We start from the raw sequence: 19550 nt of genomic DNA on the forward strand, positions 1-19550 counted from the left end.
TAAAAAATAAAAAAAGTTACCTTTCATTAGAATTTTGATATCTGAAATAAATAAAAAATATCATTAGACTTAAAATTTTAATTAAATAAAACATATTTTAAAGACAACGTTAAATAAATTAAAATTTTCTTATATTTAACATCAATAAAAAAATTCTTATATTTATGATTGGAAGAAGCAATTTGTTGTTTCCCTCTCAAATCATGTATTGGTAATTCGATCCTTGTTATTGCTCTGTTCTCTTTTATAAAAAAAATTCAAATCTTTTTTTTCAAAGTAAATATTAACAACATATGTCTTATGTCTTATTTAATGAGAATATTTTTCAAATATCATTTATTTAATGAGAAATTTATGCTTAATATCAAGTTTTAACTAAGGATAATTTAATAAAAATTTATTTATTTTTATTGAAATTATATAATTTAATAATAAGATTAACTAATTTTCTTAATAAAATTAAAACTAATATTTGCCAATTCGCACACAGGATGGATGAGGTACTTTCAACGAATATTAGGTTGATTTGAATAAGATTTTCAGACTGATATGAAGGCACTAATTAAGGGCAAGTAGCAAGTTTGTGAGATTTTAATAATTTTTTCCTCCTCCCTTAAATATAAGGGAAAAAAATATTCATTCTAAATTTAATTAACCGTATTTAACTATATTAATTTCAATTAAATATTTTTTCCAACTTATCCTTCATTCAAACATAATATAAGAAATAAAAAAAATTAAAATTAACACCTCAATTAAATAAAAAATATTTTAAAATAATAACATTAATTAAAGTAAAATTAATCAAAATTTTCTTATATTCAAGACAATTCTTTTTTCTTATATTCGAGAGACCGAAGACAATATTAGTCATCATAAAGTGAAAGAATGAAAATAATAATTAAACCTACTAAAATAATGAGTTGGTCACTTAGTTAATGACCGACTAAAATGATATAAAGCCACTTACTAACATTCTTGTAAAAAATCACTAACTGAAAAGTACCTAATATTGTAAATTTGTAATACAAAATAAGAATTGGCAGATAGTTCCAAAATGTGCCAATCTGAAAAACAACTCCATAGTAATTTCATGCAAGTTTTATTTTTCCCTCCACTAACGTTTCACAATGTTGAATATCAACAAAACTTGGCTTAGAATGAGAATTGTTAACGCACAAATCTCCACTGGTATTTAACATTAAACAAGACTGACTAATCCAGCTAGCTAGCTTCCGAAACAAAGGGACTTGGGCACTTGAAACAAAGTCCAATACAAGAAAATGAATGAATAAACAAGAATATTGAAAAAAAAATTACCACTATTGATTACACACAAACTATGCTAGGTACGTATCTCACTATTGATTTTTTTGTATACAAACAACTCAGCGTCATCACCAGCATGGTAATACAAGAATAAGGGTATAAGCGCTGTGAGCAGAGAATAAAAGTTGGTCAGACTCGTGTAACAGAGTCCCATTTCCTCCGGAATAACAACAAACCCTAAATTATGCCGTGGCTGTACAGAGTTTCCCTTTGAGCTTTCATCGAATTCTACACGATTCAATGACCTCACTAACAGCTTTATGAGTCTCCGGCGAAATCATGTTCAATGATAGATGGAATTCCTGCAGACAAGACACAATGATGCCTTTAAAAAGCTATCAATTGTGTGAAAAACACTTACAAAAGCAAAAAAGGAAAAGGTGATGAGGCCCCAGGTGTCCAAAATGATTAAGGTGAAACCCCCAGTTACCATTCCCAAATAAATTTAGTGTCTAACAAATATGTCAAGCTAACTTCACATTTTCATCTCCATGGTGTTAACAATTATCTACATACCACAAATCTGTCCAACACAGGTACAAGACTTGCTAAGTTCTGGTCTGGAAGATTGTCAGCAATTGCTGCACGGATGCTCTTACTGTAGAGCAAAAAAAGAAAAAGTAAATTATAGGCCCTAAAATATACAACAAAAAAATTCAGAAATTACCTTTCAGTGGAAAGAAATGCTAGAAGCAGCGCAGAATAAGCTTCCACAATCATTTTCTCAGCTTCTTTTTCACCTTGTAGAACAGCTGCCTCATCATTCTGCATGATGAAACATATGATTAATCAATAAAATTTCATATATTTCCACATCTACATTACATGAGACACACCAACTTTATTTAAGTGTTTCTACTTTCTAGCATTGATAAACAAGTAAATAAGAACAATGATTACATATCAGATGAGATCTACTAGAACATTTTCACATATTGGAAGTTTGAAGCCAATTCCAATTTGTTTTCCATATGCATCCTATTGCATTATCCACATCAGGGCACAATCAAGTCAAGCACGATTCCAACTTCCATTTTTCTTTACCCATTGCTTGTTCATTTGAATTTTAACTGTTTTTTTTCTTTAGAAACTATTTCAGTTTACGTAAACAAAAACATCTTTTAATCACCTGATAATGCTGAACCATTACACATGATATAGTAAACAAGTTGGAAAGATTACCTATAGATTTCCAATTAGAGGATATAACATCAGTAATTTCTCAACCAAAAGAGCAATTCTAGTATTCGATGCAATTCCAAGCTTCCCACAAGCATATCAATAGATAAGGAATAAAAATGCGAATAAACATAATAATTGTCACAAGAATTTTAAGGAAAAAATTTAACATGCTACCCACCAGTTGCAAATGTTTATCTTCCCCAGCTCCTTCACTTTCACCCAGGTTAGCCAAGAAAATGGAGCATAATAATTGAATAACATCCTTCCGAACCTCCTGGTGCAAGCTTACTGAGGAAGGTAGCAGAACACTGGCTGCTGCAAGTCGTGATCTGCAAAAAAACAGAAGCATGCTTGAAAGGGTTTTCACAAATGGCTTACTGGGCATTGAAATTTATTAGTCTAACCATTGGATAGGAAATACACATCAAGTTAATCGAGTTTACAATATTTTATGCTTGAATGGGTTTTCACAAATGCTTGCACTTCATTAATCAACTTCAATCTACCCGACATTATACTTTCATTACATAATGTTTAATCTATTAAAAATTTGGCATGTAATATGTATGATCATTAAGATATTACACATGATTCAGCAATTATATTTGTTAAATTAAAATCCTATAAAAAGTTATTAAGTGGAACAAGTGCCCAAGACTTTCTAAAGGGGATCCAATTGTTTGGAATAAAACTAACAATAGAAGAAAAACAATCAACAAAAAAAACAAACAAATCTCTTGCTCATGTACCTCTATTAGTTTCATTACCAACAGCCAGTTCAGAAGTTGCTCAAATTACCTGTTATGACCATCCTTCTCGACCAGGTTTACAAGCAGGCCCAGAATAGCAACAAGGAAATCTAACTCATGATCAGTCAGATGCCTATCGGATTGATGATCTTTTGTCGTTCCTGCACCATTTTCCTTTATTTGAGCAAAGGATGACGATGAACTGAAAGAAGGGAAATGACCAGCAATTAACATAGACATAGTCTCCAATCCTCCATAGTTAGCAATTTGCCGACAGCCAACAGGGTTGTCATTGGTCAAATTCATCAGCACCTAAAATAAGAAGTGAGTTAGTGAAAAAATTGTAACTAACCTCTGCATGAGAAAAACCCTGATAGGATCTCCTATAAAAAGAATAACAAAAGAAAACGACAGAGAGGACACACATATCCAAGTTCCACGGATAGGTCTATCAGTATATATAAACAAAAAATGAATTATATATCCAGCAGATATCTCTCTAAAACATCGGTATAGTGTATAACAGTGACAGAAAACTCGATTGCAGCTATGCATTAAACAAAAAATAACTCTCAAATGGTTAAACAGGGAAGCAGTTCCTCCACTTTCACTCAATTACCCAAACATTATGAGAATAAGTGTATCTAAATGTTGCATAGAACAAAATCAAATCAGATAAAATACCTTTACAGCAGTAAGAAGGCAGTCAGCTAGAAGGCTGGAATCTTTTTCATCACCAACATCAGAACTGGAACAATTGATGTCTCCATTACTTAATTCTCGTTGGCTCACATTGGTGTGAGATTGACATTCATTTTCAAACTCTCTGTTTGCTACCAGATGCTTTTTAGAATGAGATTTTTTTTGTTTTCCTGATAATAGATCCCACTTAGAGGGTGCAAAGTCATCCTCATCAAATGCAAAGGGATCTTGGCTATCATCCAATATTACAACTGGGGTACCTTCCATAAAGCGAACATTCTTCCCAGAACTATTTTGAATCGTGGATGTTTTACAGTATGAACTCTTAGATGCACCACTACAAGACCCAGACATGGAAGAACTGACCCTCGTCTTTAGTGAATAAGTATCAGTAGTTGAAGTGCTGGGAGTTTCAGAAATGGATAGCGAACTTTCCAACCGATTACATGTCAATATTCGGTTGATCTGAGAAGCATTAGAACTCTTAACAGAAGAGGCTCTCTCCACACCGTGGTACTTTCCAGTGGAACTGATGGATAAAGTCTCATTCTCTGTGAATTCAAAAGAAGGAGCATTCAGAAAATCTGAAGACTAACTTATTTCTACATTACTAAGTCACCACCAATTTATCTTCTAGAAGTTAGATTGTTAGAATATGACAAAAAACAGTGCACAACCCAAATACCCGGGACTGGGAAGAAACAAATTATCTTTATAACAATATTAAGGTGCAGAACAACGAAAGACAAGGCACAGCAATGATTGTCATTCTACAAATTACCACATCCTGAAAAAAGGTAAGTTTTCTACAAATTACTCAACCCAGACCAAGCCCATCCCCTTTTCCTCTCAATTCAAGCCTACCATGCAGTACCAGTGCCTATCCTTCCTTTAATATTCTCATTTCTCCTCAACAGATTTACCACCTCCCACTATTCCTTGCAGCCCAGCATTCAGTTATGCTCCAGACTTAACAGCATGAATTTTCCATTTATTTACTATTAGGTGTCCTCTTCATCCATGCCTGCATACATTAACCTTTTACATCCCATCCCCTTCAGAATACCATATGCCTCAGTAATAGAGGCCTGTCAATTCTGCAGGTTGATAAAAAAACATAGCAAAAGATAATAGTTATCTCCTAATAGAGGGAAACAATTTAAGCAATCAATCCTGTCTGTCTTGGATAAAAGGATAAGTAAGAGTATGAAGGTTCAAGAATGGTTTGGCAAATTTCTGTATAGAACTCCAACCTAATACTAACAATCTAGTACCTTTATAGTCTCTGAGCTGATCCAGTTCAGAATCATGACTGGTCATAGAGAAGGGATCATAAGGCTTGTTATCATTGGATGCAGCAGAGGCACTTCGATGTAAACATAGATCTACAAGTTAGAAGATTTTTGGCAGGGAGAGAGGAAACAAAAGCTTAGAACCATTAGAAATGTAAACTAATCAAAGCAAAATAACATGACTATTGAAAATAAAATAAATAATAATGAAAAGGCAGCAAAAGCAAGAAGTTACCCTTTGAGTGATCATTACCTGAGAGGATTTTTATGACAGTTATAATCAGCTCCGTAAATGAAGTTGGGGGTCCCTGAGGACTCAATTTTCTTTTCATTCCAAGCAAATGAGTCTATAATGAGAAAATAAATGTTAAGATTGAATGATTGATAAATTAAAAATTTCACCAAGCAATGAATGCAATGCAGCAAACTGTATGCATTATGCAATACAGATGGAGAATGTCACACATGTAAAATTCAAGACAACCCAAATTACATCTATAAAAATAAACAAACAAGTTTACAAGTAAAACAGGCAAAGAACACATGTCAACCTGATTGCCATTGCTTAGGAAAGTTGCATTTTCCATTATCTTCAAGCACTTGAGAAGCAAAGTTAGGCTCTTGATTCGTTTGTCATTTCTTAAATCTTTGGTAGACAGAGAACTATCCTTCATCCAATTCTGAAAGACAAATCCACAGTTTTCAGGTAGTTATTACCATAATTTCTTATTTGAGGAAGCAAATATAGGGTGCATTTGATCACGATTATGTTAGAAGTAATGTTGAAAGAATTGATTTTTGAAAAAATTAAGGTTAAAAAATTTGTGTTTAAAAATGAGTTCAGAATAAATGATTTTTTGGATGAAAAAGTTTAATTACTCTTGGCGTTCAACTACAGAATATTTTTATGGGTCCCACACCAAGAATCTATTTAACAGAAAAGCTAAAAAAATTAAGTCAAAACCAATTTGACCCACAGCAGAATTAGTTGAGAGTCTAAAAAGTTACCCAAACACTCATGTTACTATACAATTTGTTCTTTTATCAACAAAAATGTGATTTTGAAAGCTTTCCAAACAGGCCAATAAAAGAATTGGTGAAATCAGCAGAATACAATATCTCATGTCAGATAAAAAAATATCAATCAGAAAATATTCTGTTTTAACTGTCTCTGTCAATTTCTTTTGGCCAAAGTTATGTGTACTACAAATATAGTAAGGCATATATATGAACTAACATACAAGCTCACACCTCCAAATCTGAATGACAATTCATGGTGACTTCAAAGACTGCATCAAGTCCTCCATGCTCCCTTAATTTTTCCTTGAAATTTCCACCAGCCTTCCGTACAGCACCACTGGTTTCTGAATGCAAGTAATCCCCCAAAACATCCAAAGAAAATATAAAAGAATACTCAGAAGATGTTCCAATAGAGGTTCCATAAAAGAATATATACAGTCAGCAGGATCATGGAACATTACAAAGCCCATTGAAGTTAGTTCCTGATCAACTATAACTTTTTGTGAAGAAAGAATACCACAGAAATCATAATTTACAAGTGAAAACAGCATAATCCTAATTAATTTGGGATGGAAATTCACATAAACAAAGACCACTGATATACAATTCAGAATAAAGCCCCCTAGCATATAAACAAACCAGATTCCATCAAATTAAGCACCACTGTTCTGAGAACTTACTAGTTTTATTTGTATTTCAAAATCAAGATGGCACCGTCAGAACTTAGAAAGAAATAAAAATAAACAAGACTAATACATAAACTCATCGCTAATGATTTTAAACACTAAATAGTAAATACCAGTATAAAATATATATGAACAGATTTGGTTGCCTACTATTATTTTTGTGCAAAAATACCGACATTAGCATTTAAAAGGACACAATATAATAGAGGGAAAAGAACATCTTCAGCCAATAATACAAACTAGAAATAAATGTACTTTACGATACCATCAAGAGAAATGGCAGACAAACAACCCTTCTCCATAGTCAGCAATGCTAACCATTTTGGGCATAACTCTGGCCTCTCCACCCTACTGTCATTCTGACATGTTTTCAGCTCTTTGAAATTTACTAGAATTTCTTGAACTCTAGAAAAAACTTCTGCAGAACTGGAGTCCAATCTTCCCGTTGTATTCGTATTTTTCAGCATGTCATCATTCTGACGCAATGATAGAAGTTTATAGCCAAATTTTGGTGCTTTGTCTTTAATAGCTGAGGAGATAATTGGTTTTACCAACTTCATCAGAAATTGAATAGAACCAGGTGATTCAAGGAGGTGATCATCTTGGCCCTGAAAAACAAAAGCACATCCAGTCAAATACATAATAATAGTAATACTCATATTGGTCATAGCTTCTTTCATCATTCATAAATTCACTAACTGCAATTCCACAAACAAAAGAAGACTTACATCACCAGTCAAAACGTAGAAAAGGGTTGCAGCTGCAAGATTGCTGGGAGAATCATCAAGACTGAGGCCCAAAATAGAATCAATTATTGTCTTTGCCATCCTAGAAAGCATAAAAATCAGGGATTTATCAGCTAAACATCCATACTGGTATTTTTCTATAAGAGCTCAATCCAGGGACTCAGTTTAAAATTCCAGATTTAAATGAAGATTCATGGAAATAGAATAAACAGTCATGTTAGTTCTCGAGAGCTCTGTGTCACCCCCATGTCTAAGTCACTCAAGATTTAAGTTGTCACCATATTAGTGCTCCAAAGATTTTGTGACCATAATGTCACACATCCCTAAGGAAGACAAAAGTAGTGACACAAAGAAACTATGAGGGACTAATTTTGTGGCAATTAAATCTTCAAAGGCTCAATTTGGTGACAATCTATGAAGTGCTAGAGCAATCACAACAAGACATCTTTGAGGGACTAAAGTGATGACAAAAAAACACATCTCTGAGGGACTAAAATGATGACAAAAAACATCATTTGTGGGATTAATTTGGCAGCTAAAGCTTTTTGAAGAACCTAATTGAGGGTTTTCTCTAGACAATATTACCCTGCCTCGCTCATGGACAATTAGATAATACTAGGGTAAATGATAACAGCAAAATTATGAATCTTATTAAGCTTGTGAATCTCGATATGGAAAATTTCACATCATTATTACGGTATCAAATAGCAAGAAAGTCACCCACAATGGGTGACTGAAGTGGGATGCAAAGTCAGCAGTTCAGGGATTCAACCACACAAGAAAGCAAAGGGGAGAGGTTGCTCAATACCTCGTAAGGTTTAACAAAAAAAAAACGGCAACAAAGACCATTAAGTGAAATAGACATGCGCAATCCCTAGAAACTGAAACATATCTAATCTCCCCATCAAGCCGCATTTCTACAAAAGAAGTGCCAAAGAGATCCCAAGATCGAATCGACCCAAACGGAAACTACAACAAACTCAGCAAATTCACTAAGAAATTTACCAACACTTTCAATTCTTCATCTCAGGGAGAAGTAATAAGAAATAACTCATCAAATCCACGACGAATTTTACAGCTCCCAACCCATCCCTAAAATTCAAAAGCGCCAACATAATTCAAAAACCCAGCAAAATTCAAAACAATTGTGAACCTAAAACCACCCCACCACTCCTCCCAGCCCAAATTTAAAAATTTGAACCAAACCCAACAAAAATTAAAGAAAAACAAAAGTAAATTAAGTCAAATTAAACACCCACAGACTAATAACACTTTTTTCAAGAAAGCCATTTCAGATTCGCAAGAAAACAAGAAAGATTGAGCGTAATTGACGCACCCTTGAGTCCTGAGGAGCCTTCTCTGGTGCGTGGTGGCGCAAATTGTCAAGAGCGACACCAAGCTGGCCCTTCTGATCCGCAGAGGCTGACCCTTCCGAAGCCCATCGAGGGCGAAATTGACCTCGTCGACGTGCTCCATCATCTCTCCGAACTCCTGCGCTTCCATCAGCGTCGACGTCGCCGGAATCCCCTCCGCCACCGCCCGCTTCGCCCTCTTCGACTCCCTTGCGCCGCCTGCGCCGCCGCCGAAGTCGTCGATCTCCGAATCGAAGAAGGACCAATGCTGCGAGGACGAGTCCTGCGAGGAGAACGCGAAGCCACAGACAGGGTCGTCAATCTCCTGAGATAAGGAATCCCTGAATGGCTCGGAAACGTCGCCGTTTAAGGAAGAGGAGCCCGAGCACGTTCCCGAGAGGGTTCCTTTGCGGCGACCGTAGGTGCGGACGATCATCTTAAACGGAGATCGGTGGCGGGTGGTGGGGGTTGGTGGCGGCTACACAGAAGAAGAAGAAGAAGAAGAAGGGTTCGGCATTTCGGTAGAAGAAAAGGGCTTTTTCGGAATTTGAAATTTTGTAGAATTCAGCTAGCTGGAGTGAGTTCAAGAACTGGAAAAAGAAAACGAGGAAGAAGAATTGAATTGAATCGACGAAGAAGAGTGGTGTGTTTGTGTGTTGGGTGAATTTGAATTTTTCTTTCTTGTTATCAAATTCCGTGCGATTTTGAAATCGATGGGGCAGTGTGGTGGTTTATTTTATCCGGTAAGAAATAAAAACCCCTTTAGTCAATACCTTGGGAAGGAGGGTATTTTCGGTATTTCAGACATCGCTTTCTCACGTGGAGGTGGAGTAATGAATTTTTTTTAATGTATTTATTAGTACTAACTATTTATTGTCCCTTGTTGACTCCTACTATATTATAAATCCAAGTCATATTTTAATGTTAAAAATGTATTGAATATTTAATATTCACAAAAAATATTTATATTTAATTTTTATTATTTTTTAATATCATTCTTAATTTTAATTTAAAATTTAATTTAATTTGATTTGATGATAAACTTAGGAAAAAAATACTATCTCATGATACTTTCTTTTATCTTTATTTATATATTTGATCTTCTTAACTGGTTATTACTTTTAATTTGATTTTTATCTTTTTTTAATTGAAAATAATCTACCATTACAATGCAAGTTATCTACCATAAATCCAAATTATTATTTATATGGTAAACGAAATTATTTGTTATGAATTTTATTTATAATATAATTCATATATTCCAAAATATTTATTTATTGTAAATTTTAGTTATATAAAAATAAATATTTTTCATATGAATTACACTTATTGTTATAGATTTTGTCAACTTCGATTATGCTAGCTGAAAATATTATAAGTCTACAATAAAAAATAATTAATATCTATCCTAATTTTTATTGTTATTGTTGTTAGATAAGATTATTATGGATAATAAACATCCAAGACAGAACTAATTATCACTCAATTTTTCGATCCATTTGATACTCCACTAAAAATAATCTTATTTGAGTTAGATAAGATTATTATGGATCATAAACATCTCTCTCCAAATATTTAACAAATTTGTATACTTAGGATTCAAATCTAAAACATAAAATTAAGCTTAAATAATTTCACACTAAGTTAGTTGATTTCAGGTGATTGATTGTGATTGTACCTTTTTATATAGAGTTAGTAGGATGTGCAGTTATTTTTTGGGGGCAAACCATCCAAGACAGAACTAATTATTACTCAAAATTAAGTTCATTACATCAGTATCCTCCATAAAAGGGTGGACTGCAAAAGAAGGCAAACTGCTATAGTAACATACATCCGATGATTGTAAAGACAACCCATGCTTGACAAAAGAATCTGCTAAATTTTTCGCTTCTCTGTGATATGTCTCATAACAAACACCTGGAATTTCTCCTCCACTCACGAATGGTAAATAGCCCATTATCTGAATGATCCCACTCCACTTAACCCGGTTGATTAGAGGTACAAGGTGGTTTCATTTTTTGGATACTACGAAGAATCTCCATAAGGAGCTGATGGAAAGGCAAAATAGAATAATGATATTTTTTACAAGTAGTTAGTGAGTGGTTTTTTGATATGCAATTAAAATACAATAATGATGTAATTTATAATGTTAGTTAAAGGGTAAAATTGTAAAAAAATGTAAAGACAAAAAGTAGGTATATCATTATAATAATTATAGATTATTATCATTATAATAATAATAAGTAAATAGTTTATGTATTTACAATATCTAAGACAATAAAATTGTGAATAAAAAGAAGTTTATAATATTATTATAGATTTATATGTAGTTAAATATTATTATTTTACTTGGTGTGAGATGCATGCATTATAAGGAATAACTCGAATAGAGCTATGCTTAGAACTGACCCCAACAGTTAATAAATTAACATAGTTCCCTTCACTTCATTTGCCCCAAGCTAGCGAATAAAACAATAAAAACACATTAATCTTTGTAAGAGAATGAGCTTGCACCAAAATGACATGATACTTTGTTACAATAAAAAGGCATAAATGTAAACGTTTATAACGTTTATGATAAATGAAAACGGGAATATTTTGTTTCATTTCGACTAAATAAATTAAATCAATGTGTGACGTAATATAAAACAACAACAATAAATATTTGAATAAAAACATCATCTATAACAAGTAAAATAGAAATATGTTTTACAATCCAAGGTGTTACGACCATAAGTTAAAATAACGAAGTACAAACTAAAATAATATAAATAAGTCTTGAACTTATTACGAGTCTCATAATTGGATCGCAACCCAGTCTTATAGGGGTACCTTAGGATTTTATACAAAAGTCAAAGATTTTTACTACAATAGTTTAAAAAAATAATATAATCAAGTCCATTAGTCCAACAAAATACATCAAAACAAAAAATAAGAAAAACCTATAACTCATATGTTGGCAATGAACCATTACCCCAACTAAAACTAAGTGTCCTTAGAAAGTAGTAACTCTTTAGCCACTATATGTTGCAACGCTTCTTGGATCTTTTTAGCTCTTGCTCTTATCATGGGCTCTCCTATGCCTTGAATTGGGTCTTGGGCTTCCTTCTGAGCTTGGGTCTAGTCTTTGATATTCTCATCATATGGCCACCCCACTCTTAGTTTTGATAGCATATTGCAATTCCTTTTTGGATTTTCTTCTATAGTTGTTGAAAACACAACATAATTGTTTTGAAGTTATTTTGTCAATTGACCTACTTGCGTCCCTAAGTTCTTGATGGATGCGTCGATGTTCTTTTGGTTGGCAATGGAGGCAATCGACAAGTTAATAAGTTTAGCAATAGCCTCCTCCAATATACTATTATTGTTCTTTAGTTTAGCAGTCCAGTCATACAAATTTGGCTTTTGGAGCGTTGGTTTAACCTATGAAGGACCATATCTGCATTCTGATGGTAATTACCATTAGAATTCTAAAAGCCTTTCTACTAATAATTGTTGTTGTAGGGTTCCCTTGACTAATTACCAATATAATGAACTTCCTTTTGCTATCCATAGCTAGTATTACACTAAGAAGAATGGTGCTCTCCTCCTCATTGTTCACAGTTGAAAACTTTGTGCGAGGTGTTATGCATTGACTGAAGTTGCTTAGGCAGTTGTTGAATTTGCTTTGTGATGGTGTCCAATTGCAGTTGCATCTTCTGTTGAGTGGCTAGTAGGTTATCTTGACTACTCATCTCATACATACCCTTCTAAAAAGTGGCTCTACCATAATCCAAATTTTGCTCACTAGCAGCCAAGTCTTTAATGATCTTCTTGACTTCAACAATGGTTTTGTTCAAGAAGTTACCACCAACAACGACATTCACCACCCCCCTACACTCATGAGTGATTCCTTTTAGGAACATAGAAATTATACTATACTATGAATATCCATAGGAGGGGCAGCTACTGAGTAGAGTTTTACATTTCTACTAAATAAAAAAAAAACTCTATGACTGATTGTCTAAAATTGATAATCTTTTCTCTAATGTTTGAATGGGAAATGACATGTATAGTGAATGATATAAAGACCCATTTTCTCTATGAAGGAATTCTTCAAAATTATACAAGATGAATATGGCATGTTGAATTGACAAACATGCCAAAAGGATGTCCCAAACTAAGCATGTTTATAAAGAAACTTAAGTCAACCAATATTAATACTTTATATCTATAGCCTGTCTAATTAGACTAACAACATATAATCATCCTTGCAAGGATTAAGCAGGAACGTTTGAGGTAATTACAAGGAAAAATGATTAAATGTATTTTTACTTTATGATCCTTGCAAATATAAATATATATGGAGTCCATTTAATTAGTCCCTCCATTATGGAAATATATTCATAAAATAACCATCTCTTTTTGTCTATGATTTATAATACATGATTCATTTTCATAAATAAGAAACCAAAAGGAAGTGAGGGTTTTTTTATACAAATTAAACATGGACATTATCCTATTTGAAGAGACTACAAATATATTGGCCAAATGACCTCTTTGGTCATTTATCTTACTTTTTTGTTCATTTTAGTCGTTGATATTTTAAAAAGTTCATTTTGATTCTTTAACATTTTAAAATGATTAAATGTGGTTCTTCGAATAGTTTAAAGTTAACACCGTTAATTAGTATTTAGATATTGACGACTTTTAGCCGCCACAAAATGTATTTTTCTCAAATCTTCCTCTTCCTACTTCTCTTGTTTGCCCTTCGGTGGTGTTGGTCACCATAATGACAAACTCTTTTCCTCCTGTGTGTGAGAATGACTTTGATAACATGATGAATATGCGACGAGCCATCTCAACCACCCCAAACTGCCATAGTTCTCCAACTACAGAGAGTAATTGTGTGTAGTTCATACTTCGTGAGGGTATTTCGGTGAAACAACCAACTCTAGCGCACACAATAGAGATAAGGAGAAACACACACTTACACAGAGAAAGAACCTTGGATATAGTGGCTTGTTGGCAGTGACAACTGGAGTCTTCATAAGTGTCGTCATCACTCCAAAATAAGGGCCTGGTAAGGATGCATCTGGTGAAAAAAGCGATATCACAATGAGAGATGGTAACGGTTAGCCTTGATCTTGAATATGATTGTTTGAACCCCAAAAGATAGATATAATATGCTGAGATTTGTGTGAAATGGTTTGCTTTAAGTAGAAGCTTCACTATGACTATGTTTTTCATCATCGCCACTCATACCTACTCATGTTTTTGTGGGAGGTGTGTAAGGCCATGTATTTTTTCATATGCCTTATTTTATTTTGGGTGAATAAATGTAATTAACTTAATTCAATAAAGAAAAATGATGTTATTAGACATGAGAAAATGCTTTATAGCTACTGGAAATAAATTGGAAATTGGAGCACGATAATGGAGGAATGAAGATTCGTGTAGAAATTAAAAAGTCCCTTGTGAAGCAATTTCTAGAGGTTTTTAACCATGAAAAATTGTTAAATACTTATTAACACTTAAGTAAAGTAAATTCTAGCAGTTTTAAATCACCAAGAAAATAAATGTCATAAAATATTATTATTACGTCATCACTTAACAATTATATTTGATGACAGAGATAAAAAAATGAAATGGAAAATAGTTTGAAGATCAAGAGCGGTCGATTTTTAGTTGAGAGAATAAAAACAAAAATCTTACATAATTGAGGGACTAAAAAGCCTATTTTTTATTTCAATATAAGATTTTAAGCACTTTTCAATTAATTTTTAAGTGTGTTATTAAGTGGCTTTATGTCATTTTAGTCAATCATTAACTACAGTCTACAAGTGACTAATTATTATTTAATAAAAGAGCCTAATAATTGCTTTATTTGACAGACGTGATCTATTGTGGGAAAGGCCATCATATCCTTCACAGTGAGAAAGAAATACTAATCGTTTGATTAATTGAATTTTTAAACGGATGGATAGGATTTATCCAAGGAACTGATGGCCGAAGGATAGCAAAAATGATTTTCAAAAATTTATAAAAGGTGACATAATTGTAACGTGGCAATTTTTTAATTAGAGAAATATGTGGGTTTTTTTTTACAGTGACCTAGTTATATTCTCCCAGACACCGACTCTAAAAGGTGTTATTTGGGTTTGACCCGATCCGAGGTCTTGTAGACCTAAATTTCACCTTGGTATACCCAATGTGCTACACGAGAAAGTCGATGGCCATTATACTCTGGAGTAAAATAGGCAAAGATTTTGGTTGTGGAAAAAATTTCGTTAATGGTGGATGTTGATTGATAAAGTGAGACTTAGGTATATCATCATTTTGGCTAGTCATCTTGTTTTTGAGAGTATAAATGTTGTCTTCTAGATTAATGGTTGTGATGTCGAATTGAATTTGTCATTTAGTAGAATGCAACGTACATTTTCAATGATAATTGAAGACCAATACTTTTTTTGAGGATTCCATTATTTGAACTCATAACTTAGAAGTATAGTTGCACTGATTGTGAGGGTTTTTCGAAATCGACATAGTCTACAAGCTACTTGTGAAAGAAGTGGTAAATACTATGATATATTGGAGTGTTACTATAAGAACAATGCGGTTAGTTGTGATTATTTTGTATTTATTAGCCTAATATTTGAATATTTTATTTTGATCAAGTGTTTGCAAGAGTTGTGTGCTAGATATGGCTAACAATGGATATGATGCCTATGAAGATGAATATGATGGTAATGAAGATGCATATGAAAGCAATGCAGGCCACAATGACAACATTAACTATGGATCAATTGACAATGCAAATGATTATGAAGTTAATTGTGATTGATCTTTTTTCCATTTTGATGGGTATGAAAATGAATGTAATGGACTTTATGGAGACGAAGCTGAAGATGAAGGGGATGAACTTTATGGAAATAAAGTTGAACATAAAGGTGATGGATTTTATTATGCTGAAGATGTATCTAAAGATGAAGGTCATGATTTTTTTTGGCAATGAAGATGTTTTTGAAGATGAAGGCGGCGCAAAGGATGATATACTTGTTAATGTTGACATTGGTGTAAATGCTGATGGTAGAGAAAGTCACATTCAGATCAACAATGTGGTCAATATATTAAACTTGGATTAGGAAACTTTAACAGGAGATGATTTTCCAAGGATTGATTTTTTGGACCATGAAGTTGCTTACTTATTTTACACCTGGAATGCAAAGTTTACTGATTTCTTTGTTTGCAAAAGCCACGTGCTTAGGAACAAGAATGGGCAAGTTATCCAACAAACATTTTTATGCTCCCGTGCCGGTGAAAAAAAACGAGTTTTAAGTATGTCACAAAGAAAACGTAAAACGAGGAATGAAACCTGTTGTGAGTGTAAAGCATTTTTTTGTGTTCACATTAGCCAACACAATCATAATTGGTATGTGTCTAAGGGAAAGTATTATCACAATCATGCAATGCTAGATCGAAGGTATTGTCCTTTGTTAGTTGCCCATAAGAACATGACGACAACGAATATAATGCAAATTGACAATTTCAGAAAGGTTGGTATTAGGATCCCTCATATATTTGCTGCATTTGCTAATATTTCAAGTGGATATGAAAATGTTGGATTTGTTATGAAAGATATTTATAATCAATATGGAAAACAAAGACATGAACAAAGTTTCGATATTATAGGTATGTTGAACAAAGACATGAACAAAGTTTCGATGTTATAGGTATGATTTGTTTAGTGATGTTTTAGCTTTTGATACAACATACAAGAAAGACAAATACGATTGTCCAGTTGTTATTTTGTCTGTTGTTAACCACCATAATAACACCATTGTTTTTGGAGATGCTATTATGACTAATGAGACCGAGGAGACATATGTTTGGTTGTTGGAACAATTTTTGATGGAAATGAAAGGGAAAAGTCCATCTTTAGTTATAACCGAGGGTGATGTTGCTATGAGAAATGCAATTAGAAGAGTTTTTCTAACGCTTATCACAAATTGTGTGCTTGACATTTGTTGCGTAATTCGTTGACAAATGTTCATTTGCCTAAAATGTTGTCAAACTTGAAAACCTATATGTTGGGTGACTTGGAAATTGTAGATTCTGAGACGAGATGGACTGATATGGTTGAAAGATTTGGGTTGCAAAACACAACTAGATGAATAAGTTGTATGCAAAACAAAAGATGTGGGCAACGAGTCACATTTAAGATAATATTTTTGTTAGTTTAAGAACAACTTCAAGGTGTGAATCATTCCATAGTCATCTTGCAAAATATGTTGAATCAAAGATTACCTTGATTGAATTTGTGGAACAGTTTCAACAATGTTTGACATACTTTAGGTTTAGGGAATTGAAGGCTATGGTGTTGAAACCAGATTGGTAAGATATGAAAGGTGTGTTGGAAATCACATGACTTAGGAATTGTTTAATTTGTTTCGCCCTTATCTATGTAAAGCCTCATTTTTAAGGGTTGTTGAGTGGCAACAATTGCCAATATATTATATTTATACAAACAAAGGTGCAATGGGATGAGGTGGCTTGTGACATATTGTCCATCACAATCAGAATTTAAATGTTCTTGTTTAAGAATGAAGTCGATAGGATTGCCATCTTCACACATTTTATGTGTCCTACTTTACTTAGACATTGTTGAAATTTCTTATTCATTGTTGTTGCCAAGGTGGTTAACGTAGCCAAAGAAGAAATTCAAAAAAATTATCTCGACGGTTCAAGATATTGGGACTCCTACTTGTTTGCTAGATATTCTACAATTTTGCAATTAAGTAGAAAACTTTGTCAATATGCATACTATGAGAGTTTGGATAAGGGATTTCCTTATATGATTTCTTCATTGAAAAAATGGAGTTCTAGTGTTACTTATTTGTATGTTTTCATTCGGTCATGATGACAATAAGTTAATATGGAACAAAAAAACAAATAAGGAGGTATACAAGTAAATCCATTGCTACTTTCATCCTAACAAACATTTTACTTCGGCTTCCTTACTATGATCAATGACGGGGATAGACTGTTGCCCAATGTACTTTGGCTTCATCAATCAAAGTATTTTGGATCTCATTGTGAAGTCACAATAGCAAATTCATTGCCACTTTCATCCTAACAAGTTTTTCATCCAACTGCATAAACATCATACAAGGTTAACAATTGGTACTTTGTAAATGATCCAAGCATGGTAGTAATAGTAAGAAGCACAAAAATTTGAAGTTATTAAATAAACCTCTTCCACATATCACTCCACATAGACTTCTAACAAATCCATGACCCATTTGCATTCAAGATAAAACCCAAACAACAGAGTTATCACTACATTTGTAACAATTTTGAAAAATATGTTAGAACCACGTTCTTGGAATGAAACAAACAAGTATTTTTAAAATATTTGTCAACGCCTCAGCATGTACTTATTTGTCACTAACATTCAACCATAGTTGAGTATCCCTCACGCCTCAACAATGTTCCATTCGTGAAACTGTTTGCGGCCCAAGTACATACTGAGAGTCAAACACTAAAGATGCAAGAGTGGACATAGTCTTTATTTGTAGTGTGTTATGATGACCAACATATTTAATGAAGAATTACAAGAAGGTTAATTACAAAGTCAATTACACATAAAATATACAAAAACAATTACGATGAACCAATTTGCAAATTGTGTTGATCCTTCTGGCAAATGTGGCATTCATTAAATGTGAGTCAAGATAAAAAAACTTTACGATGTTCAACACTTATGACAACTAGATACCAGTGGTTCTTGTTTTTGCAAATAGGAATGTAGAGCTTTACAAATGTGAGGAACATGGAACATGTAAATATTACGACATCCTTACAATATTGGTTTCCATGTATATAATCATAAAGTGTAAAATACAATATACCACATTTAGTTCTTTTACTGGAGTCATCCAATCCATGCAACAATTTTTAAAGAGCTTATTAGTAAATACTCCTTTTAATGCATCAACCTTAAATATAGATGTTACCAACATTAGTATTCAATGATGACACGGTTTAAATGCTTGAACAACAAATGTGTGATCAATTAATAGCTTACAACCAAGGTAGGTGGTAAACACCATATAGTTTTGTTCGGCCTACTTAATTCGTTCTTCATCACCTTGAGTGCCATAAAGAGTATAATCTGCAAACCCAAATGAACAAACAGAATGTTAACCCTGTAGTCATTGATAATATGATTAGCAATGTTAAACGTAAAGAAATATAAATAATACCTCTGAGTCAACAATCCTGTTAGAGCCTTAGCTTTGGAATACGTTCCTCAAGCCTAGATTGTTCCTAACAACAAACACCAAATTGCCCTCGCTTATTTGATATTTGTTAAACCAAATATAGTTAAGTTTGATTTTGATTAATATAATAATAATTAGATGTTGAATGAAATGAAATGAAATCCTTGTTACCTTGGATCAATTTGTGTGTTGAAGACATACGTACAAACCTGCACCTTCAACTCTGCAAT

At 33.2% G+C, this 19550-nt stretch overlaps 1 protein-coding gene across 2 annotated transcripts; it reads right to left on the reverse strand.

Annotated features, from left to right (window-relative positions):
• Positions 1-1329: 1329 nt before the first annotated feature.
• On the reverse strand, positions 1330-9799 carry LOC100806542 (wings apart-like protein 1). 2 transcript variants are annotated; one of them, XM_003528401.5, is made up of 13 exons: positions 9043-9798; positions 7689-7788; positions 7226-7568; positions 6506-6618; positions 5806-5934; positions 5508-5601; positions 5237-5347; positions 3945-4513; positions 3310-3572; positions 2690-2840; positions 1997-2094; positions 1846-1927; positions 1330-1631 (listed from the first exon to the last, which is right to left on the reverse strand). In XM_003528401.5, the coding sequence occupies exons 1-13, from the start codon at positions 9492-9494 to the stop codon at positions 1548-1550; spliced, it is 2589 nt and encodes an 862-aa protein (XP_003528449.1). In that variant the 5' UTR covers positions 9495-9798; the 3' UTR covers positions 1330-1547. The 2 variants fall into 2 exon arrangements, with proteins under 2 accessions (XP_003528449.1, XP_025985093.1); XM_026129308.2 differs by lacking the exon at positions 5237-5347 and having other exon boundaries at positions 9043-9799.
• Between the last annotated feature and the right edge of the window lie 9751 nt (positions 9800-19550).

This window comes from Glycine max, chromosome 7 (assembly GCF_000004515.6).
Source record: "Glycine max cultivar Williams 82 chromosome 7, Glycine_max_v4.0, whole genome shotgun sequence".
NCBI classification, from domain to species: Eukaryota; Viridiplantae; Streptophyta; class Magnoliopsida; order Fabales; family Fabaceae; genus Glycine; species Glycine max.